This window comes from Siniperca chuatsi, linkage group LG14, assembly GCF_020085105.1.
Source record: "Siniperca chuatsi isolate FFG_IHB_CAS linkage group LG14, ASM2008510v1, whole genome shotgun sequence".
Taxonomy (NCBI): domain Eukaryota; kingdom Metazoa; phylum Chordata; class Actinopteri; order Centrarchiformes; family Sinipercidae; genus Siniperca; species Siniperca chuatsi.
Window position 1 is genome coordinate 5964833 of NC_058055.1, and position 18028 is coordinate 5982860.

The following is an 18028-nucleotide window of genomic DNA, read 5'->3' on the forward strand; positions in this document are numbered from 1 at the left end:
GATGTGTAGGTAGGCCTATTAGTACTTACTACAGTCAACAGTGACGCATGTATCAGTGCTGTGTGTGTATGAGTGTGTTTAAATTGTGTTAATTGTCCTTAATTATCTGTTGAGTGTAATTAGAAAATATTCCAGTAGGTGGAGGCATTGCAGAATGTTACATCCAATACGCCGTAAAAATCCAACAGAAGAAGTTTGCGACGTCTGCTGTCGTAAACAACGTCAAGATGTCTGAAAGATCAGCTTATGGCTTAGCCTAAAAAAGACAGGCTTAGTTTTGTTTTCGCTTTACTTTTGCTTTTGTTTCGTTTGGTGACTTGGACATTGTATTAGATGGGGACCAAAAGCTTACCATGAAACTCCGGGTGCAGAATGACAGGTGAGCTGACGCTATTACAACCTCCAGCCCGGCCTGATAGAAAACATATGTTTGCTGCTAATGCTAACGGCAGCCCAGTGCTCTGTGCAGGAAACAGTCAGCTGTGCTGTTATCTGTCCGTCGCTACTTCTGGGTTTATTGCCTGAAAATGACTGAGGTGACCGAAGTATAGTTCAGCTAGCGTTAGTAAAATTTCAAGAACATGGCACTCATAGCCTGGGTGGGACGTTCACGATGAGTCGAGGTAGTTTAACACCTGCAATACTGACTGCTAGTCAATTTAAGTTAGTAAACAAAACTTAAGCTAACCTGATAATTATCTTAGTTGATAGTTACGTAGTCCACAACATACTGTCGTCTTCATTTGTCAGCGTAGCAGCTTTTAAGTCTTGTAGAAGTTAATACTTTAATAAATTCAATGTTTAACAAAATAACCATATCCATATGATCACAAGGTTACCTTATTGTCACTAGACACTTGAACTTCAATCAAATTATGGCATCGTTTGTTTGCTGCGGGCCCTCTATTGAAAGATAAATGCAAAGTTTGCAATAAAACTTAGTGCTGTGCAGTTTCTATGTCTTAGATTTACTGGCAATTCTGCAGTCTCCATTAGTTAACTATATATTATACAACGTGTTAATACAGCTGTAATACAGCTGATGCTGAACACATTGACTGAGGCTACAAAGGTTTGTCTTTTATGTCAAAGGAGTGATTCCAGAAGAGCACTGAAACTGAGGGAGTCTCCTACTATAATGCAGCCTAATTCAAGTGAGCGGGGCGCTCATGCAGGAAATGGTTTATCCCTTAGTCTGCAACCAGAGCTTCTCACCAGGACACCAGCCCCTGCTGCTGCTGCTGCTGCTGCCGCCGCCAAGCCTGAGAGCAATGAGGTGCGGGTACCCATGACCAGCGGGCCTGGGGAGTCCAGTGGAGGCGCATCTTCCAGGAGGTGCAGAGTCAACTCCCACAGCCACTCCCAAGCTCAGTCACACGGACATAATCGGGCTCAGCACCACTCGAACTCGGTGCCTGAGCTTGACCCGCCTGACTCTGATCTGGACTCTGGAGAACCCAGCACCTCTTTATCAGAGCTTCGCTGTCTCTTCCGCTGGCTCCAAAAGAGCCTTCCTTTCCTCGTCATACTGTGTGCTAAACTGGTCATCCAACATGCTCTTGGTGAGTACGGGTTAAGCAAACACCATTATTGCAACTGTGAACACAAGACAACTTATCACAGTCTTTTTCTTCATTTACCAGGTCTAGCAGTTGGGGTTGGCCTCTTCACAACTTTTCTATATGTGAATAAAAACATTCAAACTCAAGTCTTTCTTCAGGTAAGTCAAGAACAGAAAACACATTTGTTGATCCCTTATGCATTTCATTGCTGTTGGATTCCGAAACCATGTTTTTGCCTGTGTGCGCCCTCAGGATCGTCACTCAAAGCTGCAGTGTGTATGGCTGCTACTATTCCTGATCTCTTCCACCCTCCTGCTTTACTACACCTTTCTCACTGAGACACTTTACCATTGGTAAGAGTGAATGCATCATCTCACATTCGTTACCCTAAACAACAAGACTGTGTGGCTATTTCCTGTAAGCAATTACCTGTTTTTGGAATATAAGCTCAGTTAGTCTCTGTGGCCTGAGTAAGCAACCAGAATACACTGTAGTCATTTCTTTATTCTCTGGGTGACTTGACTACAGTTCTTCATCCAGCAGAACTCATTACTTATATCAAAATATCAAAATGCATTCTTTATTCTTTATAAGCAGAATAGTGAAATCTATATTTGCCATATTGACCAGCGTATGTTTATATTGCCCACCTGTACTGCAGTCAAGTAAACAGCTAAAGCTGGAATGCAGTGAACAGTGCTAAGATGAACATGCCATTTAACCTGAATGTCAACTTCCTTCCAGCCTCATCTTCCTCAGCCCAACCATTGAGTCGCTTGGTTTCTGGGAGGTTCTATGGGCTGTCGGCATCACCAGTTTCATAATAAAGTTCCTCTCTATGGGGATGAAGTGCCTTATTCTGCTGCTGCCATCTTCACTGGTGACCTACAGAACCCAGGTATGAGCGTGGTGGATTTCTTCTTTGGATTGTTGGTTAAGAAAAAAATATATCACTGTGCTATGTCTTGGCAGTGTCGGTTCAGTAGTTCTTATTTTGTGTGTTTATGTCTCCAGGGGCGGTGGCTGATGCTTACTGAGGAGCTGGGTCAGGTCCACCAGGCCACGGCTCCTGTTCCACTGTGGTTCCGCTACCTGGTCACATACCAGGAGGCTGACGGCACCCCTGGACTCACACTGGGGGTCCTGCTGGCTTTGCTCTACCTCATACTGAAGGTGTGATCATTCAAACTAACCCGCAATAGATCTTTGTTGTGTTAATGTTGAAAAATAAAGGTGGAAGTCTTTTAATTATTTATTTATTTTTTGTTCTTTTTCTCTCTTTCAGCTTTTAGGATTTTACGGACATTGGACGTCTTTACTGAAAACTGTGAGGATATTTCTAAAAGGCGAGGTCAGTGTTAAACAATTTTTTGGTTAAATAGTAAATGTTTAGAATCAATCACCAGCTGTGTTGAGGTGTTTTGGTTTTTTTGTTTCTCAGCATACAGGAACAGTAGCCACTAGGAGTCAGTGCAGCGAGGCTGGAGACGTCTGCCCCATTTGTCAGGAAGAGTACAGGGAGCCTCGGGCTCTACTCTGTCAGGTAAAACCACAGAAGTGTCATACCATACCATACTATACTACTATTGGTCAGGTCTTGTTATCATTGTAGCTGACATTTTCACACCTGCAATTTTCTCTTAATTCACTATTTGCTACTGTAATAAATAACCCATGTTTTTCTGTCTTTTGGAATTACATTAATCTTATCTGAGCCCTTTATGTTTTCCTGAATCATATGAACTGATTCAGTGTGGATCTAATCATGCATGGTTAGTGCTGACATGCCGTTGCTTTTCTGCTGTGCAGCACATATTCTGTGATGAATGCATCGCTCTGTGGTTTAACCGGGAGAACAGCTGCCCTCTCTGCCGCACTGTGATCACAGAGAAGGTCTACAAATGGAGGGACGGAGCCACATCTCCACACCTGCAGATTTATTGATTGATAAGTACAGCTGGGGAGCTTTTGGGTGTGCGGAATTGGTATTAGCTTGTATTTAATATGTAATTTTTCTATGGCTGTCAAATCTCACTGACTAGTAATGTTGTACACACTGTTTCATTAATCAGCTAAGGGCTGTGCCCCCTGCGGGCCAAGGTCAGTAAGGACACACAACTTGCACCTACAGTAGGCATGTTTCTGGCTTATTTACCAGTACATCCCTCCTTGTCACTATCACAGACAAGCCCCCAAGTGTTTTTAGATGTTTCTATTTTAAGTTGTTTCCTCATGTGTTGTGTTGCTTTTATTCACCTTTTAATCTTAATATAAACTGTCCTCATGGGGTGGCAAATTGTTCTACTTCCACTGTTTCTTCTACTTGTAAATATGGGAACATCAGAGAAATATATATAAGTATTTTAAACAGATTTTTCCTGTATCATACGTTTGAACAAACATGCAACACATGAACCCTTTCTTATCCAGTGTTTCTACATTTGTGGAAGCAACTTTTCTGATTTGTAACAATAAATGTGTAGAGGTGAGCAGCTGCATACCTCTGCTCAGGAGTGCTTGCTGAATCCTGCTTTAGATGCATCTTTGAGCTTGAATGGGTTGGGGGAAAGGTGAGACTGGAGGGCTGACAGCTAGCATACTGCAAAGGCTTTAGGAAGCCCAGTACACAGTAACATCACATGGTCCAGTAATGACCTTTGCCAGCCTGCATCCAGGTACTGAAGATGGACACGGCAGGCTAAATAATCAGTTTATGTGATGGATAAACAATTTGCCTTTTGCTTTCAGCTTTTGGTAACTTTATTCACAACTGATGAAAAGGATGCAGCTGAGCTTGTGAGACTGATTTACACATAAATTATTTTTCTATAGGAGGTGACGTGGCCTCATTTTTGTAAAAACCAAAGACTGGGAAAAACATCTATTTTATTATGTACGATCATTTCACTGTTATTTTTATCCATTTAGATCCATAAACTATCTGAATAAAGATCTACATTTTAATGATGTTTGTGACGTGTTTGATGTCGCAAAATAAGAATCACTTGTTTGCCGAACAGCTAAGCCTTAAAGTAATTCTCAGACAATCATTGAAGTCTAAATAATATTTAGACTGTACGTCTGTCCGTTTTTGCTATAACTCAAGAATTGGTGCGTAATTAACTCCATAACTCAGGAACAGAAGGGGGAATTGTGACCATATTTCATAATTGGTCAGACAGACTAGATCACACTTTTGACTCAAAGGTCATTGTGACTTCAAAAGAGGTTTTTAACCATAATTTAAGAATGAATCGGGCAATTCCAGATTTCACACCCACGTTGACTGGAACGACAGAATGAGTAAACAATAACTAGCACAGCACGGGCTTTCCTCCATCTCGTCCATTCTGCCTTTCACTTCCTGCTTCATTCTGAATTTCAAGCATCATGGGAAGCACGTGACTGCAAACAAGGTATTGGAGCGCGCCTAGCTAATTGTGATCCACATACAGCTCAGAGCGGCTTTGCATCTAAAGCTGCCAGGAGAAAACAAAAGCACCACATTTTGTGTAGCTATACTGAATATCCATCTTTACACAGTAATCAAGTACGTGTGTACCTGTTTAGCCAATACATCTATGATAATCCTTCATTAATCAGTTCAACAATGTATATTCACTGGAATCATACATATGTATCATCAAAATAGTGATAACTTCTATTTGGCCAAAAAAATACACTTTATATCTTTCATTTAATTCCTTCCACACATGAGTCTGGACAGACATGGATGTAAACTGAAACTTGACTGTTTGGCGGAGGCATGCGACCGTGGGGCGGTAATTCTAGTTTATTTTGACTTCATTATGTACATGATGCACATTAACATGCCCTATCTGGAGGGGTAGATCTAGGGGTGACAAAGCAAGAGTTACTACAACACCCATTCTACTCAAAGATGGTATTTCCCACCTGAAACACGCTTGATAACATGGTTGTTCTCAAACATCTCAGTGGGCAGGACACTTCTCAAATATACCTGAACAGAAGCAAAATGTATCATTTTTAGTTTCCCCAACCCCTCTGAGACTCAACAGTTACAGAAATGATCCCACTTGGATCATGTCACAATGAATTGGTGAAGCAAAGAAATGAACATCCTTGAGAGATGTAACAGGAAGTGAACCTTTCCCCACACATTTACAAAACATACACACTGTACTCGTCAGCAAAGGCACAATGCCAGTCCCATTGGTTTTTGCATCTGTTTTTCACCCCACAATAAACTGCCCTTGCTTTAAGCACTGCAAAAAAAAAAAAAAGACAAAGTGAAGTTCAAGTTTTCAGCAAGTAAAGTGTAAGATATCAATATTCAAATTCAAAGTCATCTGAAAAGCACCCTTGAATATGATACTATGCCACACAATAAATACTGTAAGACCTTTAGGTCACGGTCCTCAATTTTGGAATTTAAAAAAGAAGAAGCTGCATCTGAGGTTGCTGTAAGACATGTTCTGTGGAAATAAAATCATACTGTACTTGCTTATTATTATCACAAAATAAGTCTCAGACAAGAATTCCAAATCAAATTATCCCATTCTGCTGCCTTATCTAAATAATACTACATAATAAATACAGTACATAGATTGCATAGTGTGAACAATGCAGTGAAAACACAATGGCACTTAATGGAAAAGGAAATTAATATTGTAACAAATTAACAAAGAAAGTAAAGTAAGTGGAGTAAAAAGAGGAGTGACTGGTCTGGTAGAAGAAGAAAATCAATCAGCTCAGCCCAACACTGATCCATGTTAGAACCTTGATCTAAGCTATCTTCAACTAGGTTGAAAAATTTGCAAAGTAACTTAAAGAAACATTAAAAATGGCTCTGCGAGCAGTCAGTATGATCAAATATGACATTATGAACAAAATGTGTTTGACCATTGAACCTTGTAATTCTTACAAAAACCAGCTACACTTCTACGGTCGTTGTCCAGGGTCTGTTTGTTTACCAGCAAAAATCATTTGGTTCATTGAAACAGTACATCTGGTCAATTTGTTAAACACATAACAAAGAACATCAGGGAGCCATTCAAACTTAAGCTCATTTTCATTCATTCAAATTTCTGTTAGCATCATGGGAATCTGCATGTGACGGTGTGGTCGGTTTTATGGTGAGAAGTTTCACATGGCTTGACTCCAGAGGCTCATATAGCAGCTTCACATCACACAAACAGGTTATACATCTCAGTTCAAACAGGATTTAGTAGATGGTCCACTAACACAAGTCCGGGTTTATAGTCCTACCACTGAGAGCCCTGTTACTGTAAATGCACAAAAAGCATATGCAAAACACCCAAGCCCATAAGACAAGAACACTGCCTGAATCAATAAAAGGCAGTGATATCAATTTGGCTGAGTGTATTTTGGGTCAACATGTTTGCTGGTCTCCCACCATGAGGTTGCATGAATAATGCTGTAGGGGTCATTAGAGCTAAGCGCAGGAGAGTGACACACAAAAAGGCATTTAGAGTCTGTTTACATTCAACACAAAGAAACTGAATAGTGCTTCTGGACAGGCCTCCTACAGAAAGCATTCCAGTCGGACTAGTAAAGCAGTGCCAGCATTTGGTATTGATTGTGGTGGAAGTGATGCTTTCAGCTGAAATTTCACTTCTATCCTTTTATAGCTGCTTTTCCGTAAGTCTTGCTCGACCAACTCCTGACCACACGCTCCGGTAACAAAGGCAATGCGATTGTTTTCCTCAAACATGCAGGAATACTGTGTTCATTGTGGAATTGTTATCCAATAATTCTACCAACTGACAGTGTAACCTGTAAGTTCTTACCACAAGATGATCATTAAAAGGTGTGGAATGCAATTCTAATCTAATACATGTCTTTTTGTCAAATTCAGTGAATATCTCCTCACGGTCCGCTAGCTGTCCGTTCAGTGTGTGCGCTGAAAAAACTCTGGTGTTTGTACACAGCCCTGGCCACGCAACACTAGTCCAGTCATGATCTGTGTGTCAGGTAACGTTAAATGACTTGCAATGTTAAATCACAACCGAGCTAACGTTACATTGCTTGCTGTGTCGTTGTTCGCGCTATATCATTGTATTGGATTTCTCTAGAATCGCATACCCCACCTTTAAATAAACAAAAAAGGCTGGCTTATTGAGGGAGAAATAAATGCCCCTTGTAACCATATTTTCTCACTGTGAAAGTAGTAACTAATCGTAAACACTAAGAGTAACATTGTCCAGACTTGAGGATAAAAGAGCACCAGTAAATCGTGAGATAATACCAGTTGAGTACACCGAAACCACCTCAGCACACTCATCAGCTGGCATTACACAGCCAACAAGCAAGTCAACTTTCATTGAAAAGCACCTCTCTCACACCACTCCTCCGAGTGAGCACATATCTACTGTACTGATTAACTGCTGATTATCTGCATCAGGCTGAGTCAGGAGGCTTTGGGAGGCCAAGAGAAGGGAAGGTGCTGCTGGAAGAGCTGGTGATCAGCATTGACAGTGTCAGTCAATAAAATAAAATTCTACAAGTCTCTTTGAAAGAAAACATTAAAAGGGATGAGGAGGAAGAATTGGAAGATTCCTAATGTTTGTAAGGGAGCCGAGTGTCATAAGTTCATTCGTAGATGTTCGGGCCGCTTGGAGTTCATGGGGTAGGCCTGCTTTTTGTAGGGCCCTGCATTGATGCCTGAAGGATGCCTGATGGGAAGTGGCGCAGAAGCCTCGGAGGTGCCACAGCTGCTCGTGTCCATCTGCTCCACTATCGACACCTCCATGGGTTGCTCCACAGAGCAGCCAGCAGCCAGCAGGGATGAGCTTCTGGTCAGTGTGGGTCCCCGGGGCCAGCAGTCCCCTCCTACAAACTTCACCGGACTGCAGAAGAGGGAGATGTAAAAATCATTGCCTTGAGCTATTCTCTTATTTATAAATAGTAACAGAGGCAGTCATGTGTCGCACAGCTATAACTGGACGTGTGTTCAGTGAGAAAAACATACCTAGAAAGAATATGGAGGCTAAAGGCAAAAAACCTCCAGAGGGCAGGAGGGAATGCTGTTGTGTTTGATGTTGGAATGACTTCAAGGATTTGGTTTGTTTATTTTCTGCTTTTTTTTTTTCCTTTTCCAACTTCTTGAGTTGTGATGTTATAGTTAAAGTTAAAGTAAAAGATGGTGATATGTAAATGATTATGTTGTACCGCTTTTCACCAACAAAAAAAGGAAAGATTTCAATAGACATTGTGCAAATAGGTAGCAGATATCCAGACATCATCAGTTTCCTTTATCTGCCTGACAAGCATTTTTATCTCAAATTCCTCTAAATTAAGTTCAACTCAAGATTTACACAACTGACCCCTACTTATCTAACCCTGAGAGGATTCCTGTTGTGCCATTGGAAAGGAACTTTTATTTACCCTTCTAATGATGGCTTTATTTAGGTCAAGCTGGCTACATTTACAAGGTCAGAAAATGAGTAATCGATGTGGGAAGACTTGCTGTGGGGAAAATCTGTAAATGACCAATGGAATTCAATGGGACCAAAGTCAAAAACAACTTCCCGTTACCTCACAGGTGTTCTTGGGCTTCCTGGGAACTTCCGTGGCGAGCGGACCTTTGGCTCGAAAGAGAACTTCTCTTTGACGTTTTCAAGCACAGATGGGGCTACATATGTGAAACCCTGGGGAAAGGGTGGGGGACAAAAACAGAGAGAGATCTGAGTCCACCTCTTCAAAGACCATCTTTCCAAAAACAACCCACAGCTGATGATGAGCAATGAAACGCTGAGTAAACCATATCATGCAATGTGGTGGAACAGTGAGTGAAGCTTCCAGGAAAACCAACAGGACTAAACCAGATGGGATGCATTAACTGATTCTCGTAAGACCTACTTGTTGAAAAGGAAATTAAAAACATTATGTCCAGAGCTGGCCTTAGTTTGTATTTTTGTTTGCAGACAACACAGAAACAGTAAAGTTCAAGAGTAAATTGCAAAGTGTTCTATTTAAAAAGACTTTAAATACCCAATCCAAAGTTCGGCAACATCACCTTCAGGACTATCTATGCTGCACTAGAACTTTAGTTTATTTCAATATTAAAATTATTGAGCGTACTACTCAAAATAAGTTCTAAAGGCAAGTCCTAAAACCGTAAACAAACAAACTATGAATTACATAACACTTATACCATGTTCAAAGAAAATACTCCACTCCAGGCTATGGGTTATCTTTCTGATGAACCGATGTTGCCGCCTCATCACCTTTCTTACTTCAAGATATACATACCTATAACTCTCCCAGGCGTTACTAGGCAGTGGCTTCTCCAGCTTACTACTCTTGTGAAGTTACATTTACTCCCAGAGTAGTGGCCATGTTGTAAGCAAAATAATCGATTATTGGCCTTTGTGTCATGCGTTATTTTTGCACATTTTATCATGGATTATTCCTTACATAACTTGTTATCATGTTATGAAAAATTCAGGAAACTCTGTACTCCAAACACACACACACACACACAAAAAAAAGCAGCAAGGTCCACTGTTTGCTGTGAGGTACGACACTAGTTACCCACCAGGAAGACTTGATTGGCACTTTCGCTGAGCGTGGAGTCGTCAGGGCTGTCCACTGGAGTCTGGCTGGTGAACTTGGAGTCGAACTGGCTGACGTCATCAGCCGATTGCTGCCGAAAGAAGCGTGTCAGTTAATCGCCCTGCATGGACAGCTCAGAGCACAGAGGATGTTGCTGCGTAAAAAGACGAACTCACCAGGAAAGGTTTAAACGGAGGCTCTACTTTGCGAGCAAGGAGGTCATCCCAATTAATATGCCGGAAGAATGGGTGGGCCTGGGAAATACAATGACAGCAGCAGGGTTTTTATATTTCATGACTACCACCAGGTTCTCCAAGAAGCATTCTCATTCTCAGAGTTATTTTATTAAGTCCCAGATCAATATGTCAACACACTGCATGCACACACTTGTGACTCTACTTTCAACGGATGTATTTACCTGGACCTCAGTAGCATCTCCCGGTCCAGCCCCCAGTCGCAATGAGGCATTTCTTTTCAGCAGCTGAAAGAGGAGGTTTAGAGACTCATTTTTCTGCCACTCCAAATGTTTCAGCAGAGACAACACAACCAGTGAAGCATGAGGCAAGATAGGGAAGGCTTTTACAGCTCACCTTTTTCAGGAGGTCCCTGGCTTCTTGTGTGAGGTAAGGTGGAAGGCTGAGTTTGCATTTCAAGATTTTGTCAATTGTCTTCTTTCGGTTTTCACCAGTGAATGGAGGCTATGAAAAAGTAGTAGGACAGAAACAATAGTAGCAAATGGTTCATACCTGAATTTGCCTTTTGATGCCCGCAGCGCTGTGATAAACAGTTTTACTTTCTTTAGCAATGCTACTATAGGATCGAATGGCGTGCACTTACTGCTCCTGTCAGCATGTCATACATGAGAGCTCCCAAACTCCACCAGTCCACTGCTCGGTTATGTCCACTCCTCATTAGGATCTCTGGAGCCCTGAGGAAGGAGAAGGGAACGACCAAGACGATACAGCAGATAAACTACACTGTGTAAGAATTAGGAAATGTGACTGAATGTGCAGATGTCTACAAAACTGAAATCTGAATTAATCTACAAAAATGTGCGTGATGACTGTGTGACGTACATGTATTCGATAGTTCCACAGAAGGTGTGGGTGACCGTTCCGTCATGGATGGACTCTTTGCATAGACCAAAGTCTGTCAACTTCACATGTCCTAGAAGGAAACAGAGCCAAAGCAAGAACATGAGAGAAACTACGCTCTAAAAAACAAACAATAGAGTAAGTATCAGATTACCCAGAGAAAGAATTCAATCTGGCAACAAAAGGCCATGTGTGGAGGTGCAAGTTTGTCTAATCTGCCTTTTGTGAGGGACACTTTAGCTTTCAGTACCGTTGTTGTTGAGCATGATGTTCTCAGGCTTCAGGTCTCTATAGATGATGCCTTTCTGGTGCAGGTGACCCAGCGCCATCGAGATCTCAGCCAGGTAGAAACTGTCAACAGAAAAAAAAAAAAAAGCAAGACGCATGTCCCACATTCAACATAATTTTATTGACATGAAGTGAATCTGTTTATTTCCCCATTACATCACTGATTATGCACATTTATACATTTTCTACAAAGAAAATGTTTTACATAACCCACTGCTTCTCAGTGATCTGCAGTTAAGGTGTTGGTGTTATTCTAGGAATATTACACCCTTATTTGTTCAGCAGCTTGGTTCTCTGTAATCACCATTTTCATCTACAGGCTGTGTTTATGAAACAGAACAGCAGGTACTGCAAGTGTATGTCCCTGTTCCAAGTGACCCTCACACTGCCTCAGAAACAGTGTCACATATATGCCTGTTTTTACAAAGCTGAATGCTTCTGATTTAAAATTCCCTATTGAAGAATTCTCTAATTTCCTCACTGAACCTCTTTAGAACCATTTGCCAGCATTAATCTGCCAGAGATAACAGATCAGACTGACGTTCGGACATCATCTGGCATTCCTCACCCTCCTGTACATCATGAGTCAGCAAAAAAAGACCTCTAAGAGACAACATGCAACACTGGGTGTTTGTCAAGATGCCCATACTGTTGCCATTTGGAAATGGTTTTTATATTGTAAACATAAACATAGGAGGTGTGTGTGGAAAAGGGGATGAAAAGATGTTTAAACATAACATCCTGAAACAGTAGTTTCCAGAAACTCTTTTTCTTTATATTAAGTTCTCAGGGAAAATTTCCATTGATCACCAGAAACACTGTAAATTAATCAGAGGAAAGCTAAAGGCTAAGGTTATCCCTGGCCAGATGGTTAAGGCTTTACCAGTGACAGACAAACTAACTCACCATGCTGTGTCTTCCATGAAGATGCCCTCTCTTTCCAGTTGCATAAACAGCTCCCCACCTGCAGTCACCACATACAAAATCAGTCAAATGTATTAACAACCTTTTTGAAAGAAAAGCATCCATCCAATTTCAAGTGCACACACAATGTCCCATGCTCATTAAATATGGTTAGATGATCAAAGAACATTTGTGACAATTAACTGTAATACTTAATTTACTTAAGTATTAAGAGCATAGGGGATTGTACTGTACAGTATGTTTGATTGGGCATCACTATGCTCACCGCTCAGATACTCCAGGATAAGGTACAACTTTCCCCCTGTCTGGAAGGCATAGATGAGATCCACAATGAAAGGATGCTTCACCTCCTCCAGAATGTTCCTCTCAGCTTTGGTGTGTGCTGTGTCCTTTGCATTACGCACAATCATGGCCTGGCAAGGGAGAGTCAGGGTGTGAAACTATTCAGGCAATAACTTTAACCCCATTAGCTAGTGTCAAAGCTTCAACATCAGCTGCAGAGGCAGAGCACAAAATCAGGACGCCAGGATGGTAGCTACAGTCAAGTCTCATTAAGCCAATAAACACAGTCATTAACCAAAACCTCAAGCTTCGGGGAATATGAGCTGGCTTTTCAAGCAAAGTCAGACACCAGCTCTGTGTCAGCTGCAGGGAGGAGGCCAAGCAGAACAGAAGCAGCAGATCTGGGGTTTCAGGGGAAAAGCCTGCTGCCATTATTTTGGGTGGTCTGCCCTTAGCTGCTGGCTTCATAGCTGAATGCACCAGTATGTCTCCAGAAAAGGCACACAGTGACATACAGTATATGTGAAACACTATACACTGCTAAGCTGCATTGGGTTTGGGAGTCAACTGAGTATTTAAGGTGCTAATTCCCCATAGATGTAGGTTACCTGTGTTCGCTTACATATGGACTACATAATGCAGATGCTAATCCTCTTAAACTACACTATTCTGTATGCACACTAGGGGGCAGTAAGGTTTACCTTTAAAAGGACTTTGAAGGACAGAATGAGCATAACTGAGTTACTCTGTATACCAATGAGATAATTCTCACTAAATTATATTAAAACCTTCAGCCAAACCTGAGAAAGGCAGGTTCACTCACCTTCTTCAAAACTTTCATCGCAAATATCTTCCCAGAGGTGGCACCGGATACCTTACGAACTTGAAATACCTGTAAAAATTGACATCATATCAAGCTAAATCCATAGATATAATTTACACACGGTTTCTGCAGGTTCACCAAGTTAAATGTAAGACTTTTAAGATTTTTTTAATACCACATGGAATGCAATTTAATACCCATTTCACAGCCATACTGGTCAAAGTATAAAAGTATGCTAGAAAACCAGTAGCGAAGATATGGCCTAAAATTATTTATTATATCACATTTTTTCAGTACTTCCCAGCAGAAGTGTTTTAAGTTCATTTAAGTTTTTGCTAAAATCGACATTTGGCCGTTATGAGACAATGAGTTAGCTATTGTAACTAGCAGTAGGGACAGAGCTTGCCTGAAACTCTATAAAAAAAGATTTTACATCCTCCTGCATGCACAATTCATTGCAACTCCCCCACTTTTAGCTTGTAGGTGCCTAACTTCTTCAGACAGTGTGCGACTGGATAAAAACACATTTTGCACACACTGCCTACGGTGAGCGACTTTTGAAAATACAATAATTCAAGGCTTCTTTTTCCTCTTAAAAAAAAAAAAAAAGGAAACTGAATTCAATGCTTTTGAAGACTTTTCAAGCCCTGCAGATAGTATACCCTAGCATCACTATGCCTTTGGCTGCGTAGACCAAATATTTTCTTCTATGTCTCAACTATGGCTTGAAAAATTGCACTGTGTCATGCTGGGGACATGAGAAATGATTATGAATTATATTGACAAACAAAAAAGGCATTTCTTAGCAATGACAAAATGAAGCTCAGAAGCTGCTATTGTGCATAATGTGTATTCATTCAACTAAGCAATGAATTGACAAAGGTCACTGTCTTCGTGTGTAAAACTGAGTGATATTCTTCTATTATTCTGACTAAACTGCGACGAGGGACTGCTCTGATTCTGCGTGAGCCAAAGTCTGTGTTTTGAGTATCTGTATACACGCATAATTCTTGAAAGACTATTTGGTCTCAGTTTTAAGGCCAAGAAACTTCAAACCTGTGCCAAATATATTCTGTAACTACACAAGAATATCAAAACAAATGACAGTGTGTTTCAAAAAATGTAATTATTTTGTAACGCTGAGAAATTCCCAAGATGCAGAAAATGACTTAGTCATCATACACAAAACCACTTCAAGAAACAATAAGTCATGCATCTGCTTGCTAAGTTAAAAATGTTTCCAAAATAACTGTGATGTGCACATTCATTGTCAGGCTTAGAAAAGAGAACGTCAGTCACTATGGGGTTGGTAATAGCAAACTAACACAATGTTAACACCAAAATAGAACCATAAAAAAACAAGACAGATTTCCTGATCTCAATGGTTTTACAATTAGATACAGGGGGGTTACAGTGATTACAGTTCCGTTTTATGTTGATGTGGGCAAAGGAGGAGATGGTTCTGGGATGCCAAATCTTCAGTTTAAGGGTGCAGCAGGATTTTTCTTTAACTTTCCCACAGCCAAAAAACACTAATATATCTCTGGGGATTGAAAAGGTTGTTGATAAACCGCAGTGACAATTAATAAAAAGGCTAAGATTTCTAGCATGCAAAACTCAATTTCCAGCCACTTTGTTAAAAAAGCCAAGTCAAGACAACTGCAATGTCCTCCCTCACATACTGGCAATGTGATGGCAGGTCCCAAGCCAAAAAAGCAAATGACAAAGTGGTATTTCCCACACTTTTAAATACTATTTTTTTTCAGGATATTTCAACGACCTGGAATCTAATGGATTTTTTTTTAAATTAACACTGTGTAATATGAAAGGGTCACATACAGTGCCCATCGAGAATTAAACACCTAACTATACAGCTCTACACAGCTGTTAGTTCATTGTTTTAGTTTCCAACCCTCAAAATCCAAATTTCTAGTGTGTGGTGAAGGACTTGAATTCATATATACATTTCCGTGCCAGAGAATCAGATGCCTCACCTTTCCATAGCCACCTTTTCCCAAAACTTTCAGCAGCTCAAAGCATTCAGGCCTGATCTGCTCTGTTCCCTTGTTCACGCTGTTCTCTGAAATTTCAAACTTCTCACAGTCATCCATGTTACTGGCAAAACAAAAAATAAAGAAAATAAGAAAATAAAGAAAAAAAAAAATCACATTCAAAACATTCACTCAATATTATGTTAACAATTTCCAAGAGACACAGCAGTATTAACAATGACAGTTACAATCGTTTGGGCCTGAATACAGACATGGGTAATGGTTCAGCTGAGGCTGATGGTGGTACAACAGTTTTGTTGTTGGGAATAAACAGCTGACAGAGAGATGGGTGTGCTTTCCTGACGTGGTTCCCAACGTTTTTCATACAAAAGGTCCCTCACATTGATCCACATTAGCGCAGTGATCCCCAATTTGATTATTTCTGCTTTAAGAGACACTATCCAAGATTATATAAATTATTCCTGGGTATATATGGATTGGCAACAAAATAAAAAGGAAAACTCATGAAAAACTCAAGAAATGAGTGGAGAAACCCATGGGAGACCTTACACCACAACGTTAGACAACACTCCCCACCACCATCCTCAAAACACCAAATGAGGGAATATCTTTTGGAAGAATGCTGTTCACCCCATGTCCATCCAAATAAAAACTTATGAATTTGTTGGTCCTTTGGGGGCCCAGTGAATTACGATTTTGCTTATACTCACAATTCAAAGCCACTGCACTGATCCATGTATTCACTGAACTGGCTCTGAAAACAAGAGGGACAACAGGACAGAAAGACTCAGCATGCAGTAATGCGAGAGAGGACTTATTTACCAGCCATCCTGAGCGCATTTATGGATATATTATGGACGTTACATTGTTTTTTACAATTAGTGTAAATAAGTTATTTCCCAGCCAAATGTTTTAGCCTAGTTAATTCGCTTTAAATTAACAGGTAAATTATGGCCAACTAATGACCAAGCTTAGTTGAATAGACACACACTTTCCCCTTAACATTAGTTAACTTGGTAACATTACTGAAACAATCCCATGTTTGTAACTAATAGCCAACGACCAAAGTAATATCTGATAAATAACGCTAACCAATAACTTCACGTTAGGTGAGTGATGGGAAAGCTAGCAAACGGTGAGGTCTTTTTTTAGCTACAGCCCGCTAGCCTTATGCTGTGTTCACACTACCGGCGCCAAAGCTACAGAACGGCCAAGCGTAGCCTGATGCTTTGTCGCCGGTAGTGTGAACACAGCTTTACACGGTGATGTACATCCCTACGACAGACGATTGCCGATGCAGAGCGTAAAACCGCTTAATCTATAACGCATTTATCGGACATGTAGCTACGCCCGGTGAGACGGATAGGCAATTTATTTGTCCTTGTGGCTGTTTCCTGGCATCGTTGTCCAATTCTTTCCATAACCCATTTACTGACATGGTGGCGTTTGTGGCTACACTGTATTTTCACCCAAGACTAAAGTTTAACGTGAGCGGTGGTCACGTTAACGTAAGCCGGGAAACACCAACCTGTCCGCCGTCAACACTTTTGATTCTGCGGATGTGCTTATCCGGTGTCTGTGATGAAAATGAAATTGTACTCGGCCATCATTTTAAATTCAGAAAATGTAATGGAAATGTCTTTAAGTACAGTGTAGTGACTGTTTTATGGGGCAATACCATATTCCGCGGGAAAGGGGTGGACGAGGGTGTCCGATAATGGATACTCGACCACTGATGTTAGCAACGCAGGCCTCGAAGCTGCTAAGTGCTAGCTAACTGGCTAACAGCGGCGGTATTACCCTCAACGGTAACGTAAACTCACCCCGTCCTCGAGTTCGTCGTCAGAGACATTCTCATCCGGTTGATCCAAATCGATGTCGAAAACCCCGGCCATGGCCACGGCACTTCAGTCGGTATTTTGTCAGAAAACACAGTAGCGCTCCCCCGCCTCATAGGAGAGCCATCACCGCTACAACCGGCTACAGCAGCAGAAAGCATGGGTTAACATCCAGCTAACCAAAACAACACAAGGACCGAGCAGAAGAAAAAGCCTCTAGCGTCGGCCACCGGCACTACTCGGCTCAGGTTGGCTTGGAGACATATAAAAACATATTAGTAAAGAATTGACAACTTGCAATAATAGAAGAAGGGGGAATGTAACGTTAATCTTAAAACTATTCACAATAGAATTGGGTCAACTGCCCTTAGATAAAAAAAAAACAACTACTTTTCCTCACTCAAAAATAGGCTACATTGCATCAGAGTAAGTCAAACAAATACTCTTTAAATATATAGCAGCAATATAAAGATATACCATCACCTGAAATCACCATAGATTTCTTTAGGAAGTGTATGATTGAATATTTCTCCATCCAAACAGTGGAGCACATTACTCTGAGATGCCACAAAGTAATGCTCTTATGGGACAGCGTTTATGTTTCTTTCAGCATTACAGTGGCAAAAACACTGATCCAAGAGGTTAT

General features: G+C 40.9%; 2 protein-coding genes across 6 annotated transcripts; one reads left to right on the top strand and one right to left on the bottom strand.

The window, feature by feature from the left end:
* Positions 1-178: 178 nt before the first annotated feature.
* rnft1 (ring finger protein, transmembrane 1) lies at positions 179-4526 on the top strand. 4 transcript variants are annotated; one of them, XM_044222267.1, is made up of 9 exons: positions 179-379; positions 1195-1562; positions 1644-1720; positions 1815-1915; positions 2307-2460; positions 2577-2735; positions 2848-2913; positions 3004-3105; positions 3372-4526. In XM_044222267.1, exons 1-9 carry the CDS (start codon positions 354-356, stop codon positions 3504-3506), a joined length of 1188 nt encoding a protein of 395 aa, XP_044078202.1. In that variant the 5' UTR covers positions 179-353; the 3' UTR covers positions 3507-4526. The 4 variants fall into 4 exon arrangements, with proteins under 4 accessions (XP_044078202.1, XP_044078199.1, XP_044078198.1 ...); XM_044222264.1 differs by having other exon boundaries at positions 180-379; positions 1073-1562; XM_044222263.1 differs by having other exon boundaries at positions 181-379; positions 1093-1562.
* An 813-nt stretch (positions 4527-5339) lies between these two features.
* rps6kb1a (ribosomal protein S6 kinase b, polypeptide 1a) lies at positions 5340-17624 on the bottom strand. Of its 2 annotated transcripts, none has more exons than XM_044222262.1 (15): positions 17368-17624; positions 16255-16298; positions 15527-15612; positions 13533-13601; positions 12693-12840; positions 12410-12467; positions 11466-11566; positions 11198-11288; positions 10959-11049; positions 10712-10819; positions 10540-10602; positions 10298-10375; positions 10105-10212; positions 9102-9214; positions 5340-8413 (listed from the first exon to the last, which is right to left on the bottom strand). In XM_044222262.1, exons 4-15 carry the CDS (start codon positions 13548-13550, stop codon positions 8149-8151), a joined length of 1242 nt encoding a protein of 413 aa, XP_044078197.1. In that variant the 5' UTR covers positions 13551-13601; positions 15527-15612; positions 16255-16298; positions 17368-17624; the 3' UTR covers positions 5340-8148. The 2 variants fall into 2 exon arrangements, with proteins under 2 accessions (XP_044078197.1, XP_044078196.1); XM_044222261.1 differs by having other exon boundaries at positions 15527-15647.
* Positions 17625-18028: the final 404 nt, after the last annotated feature.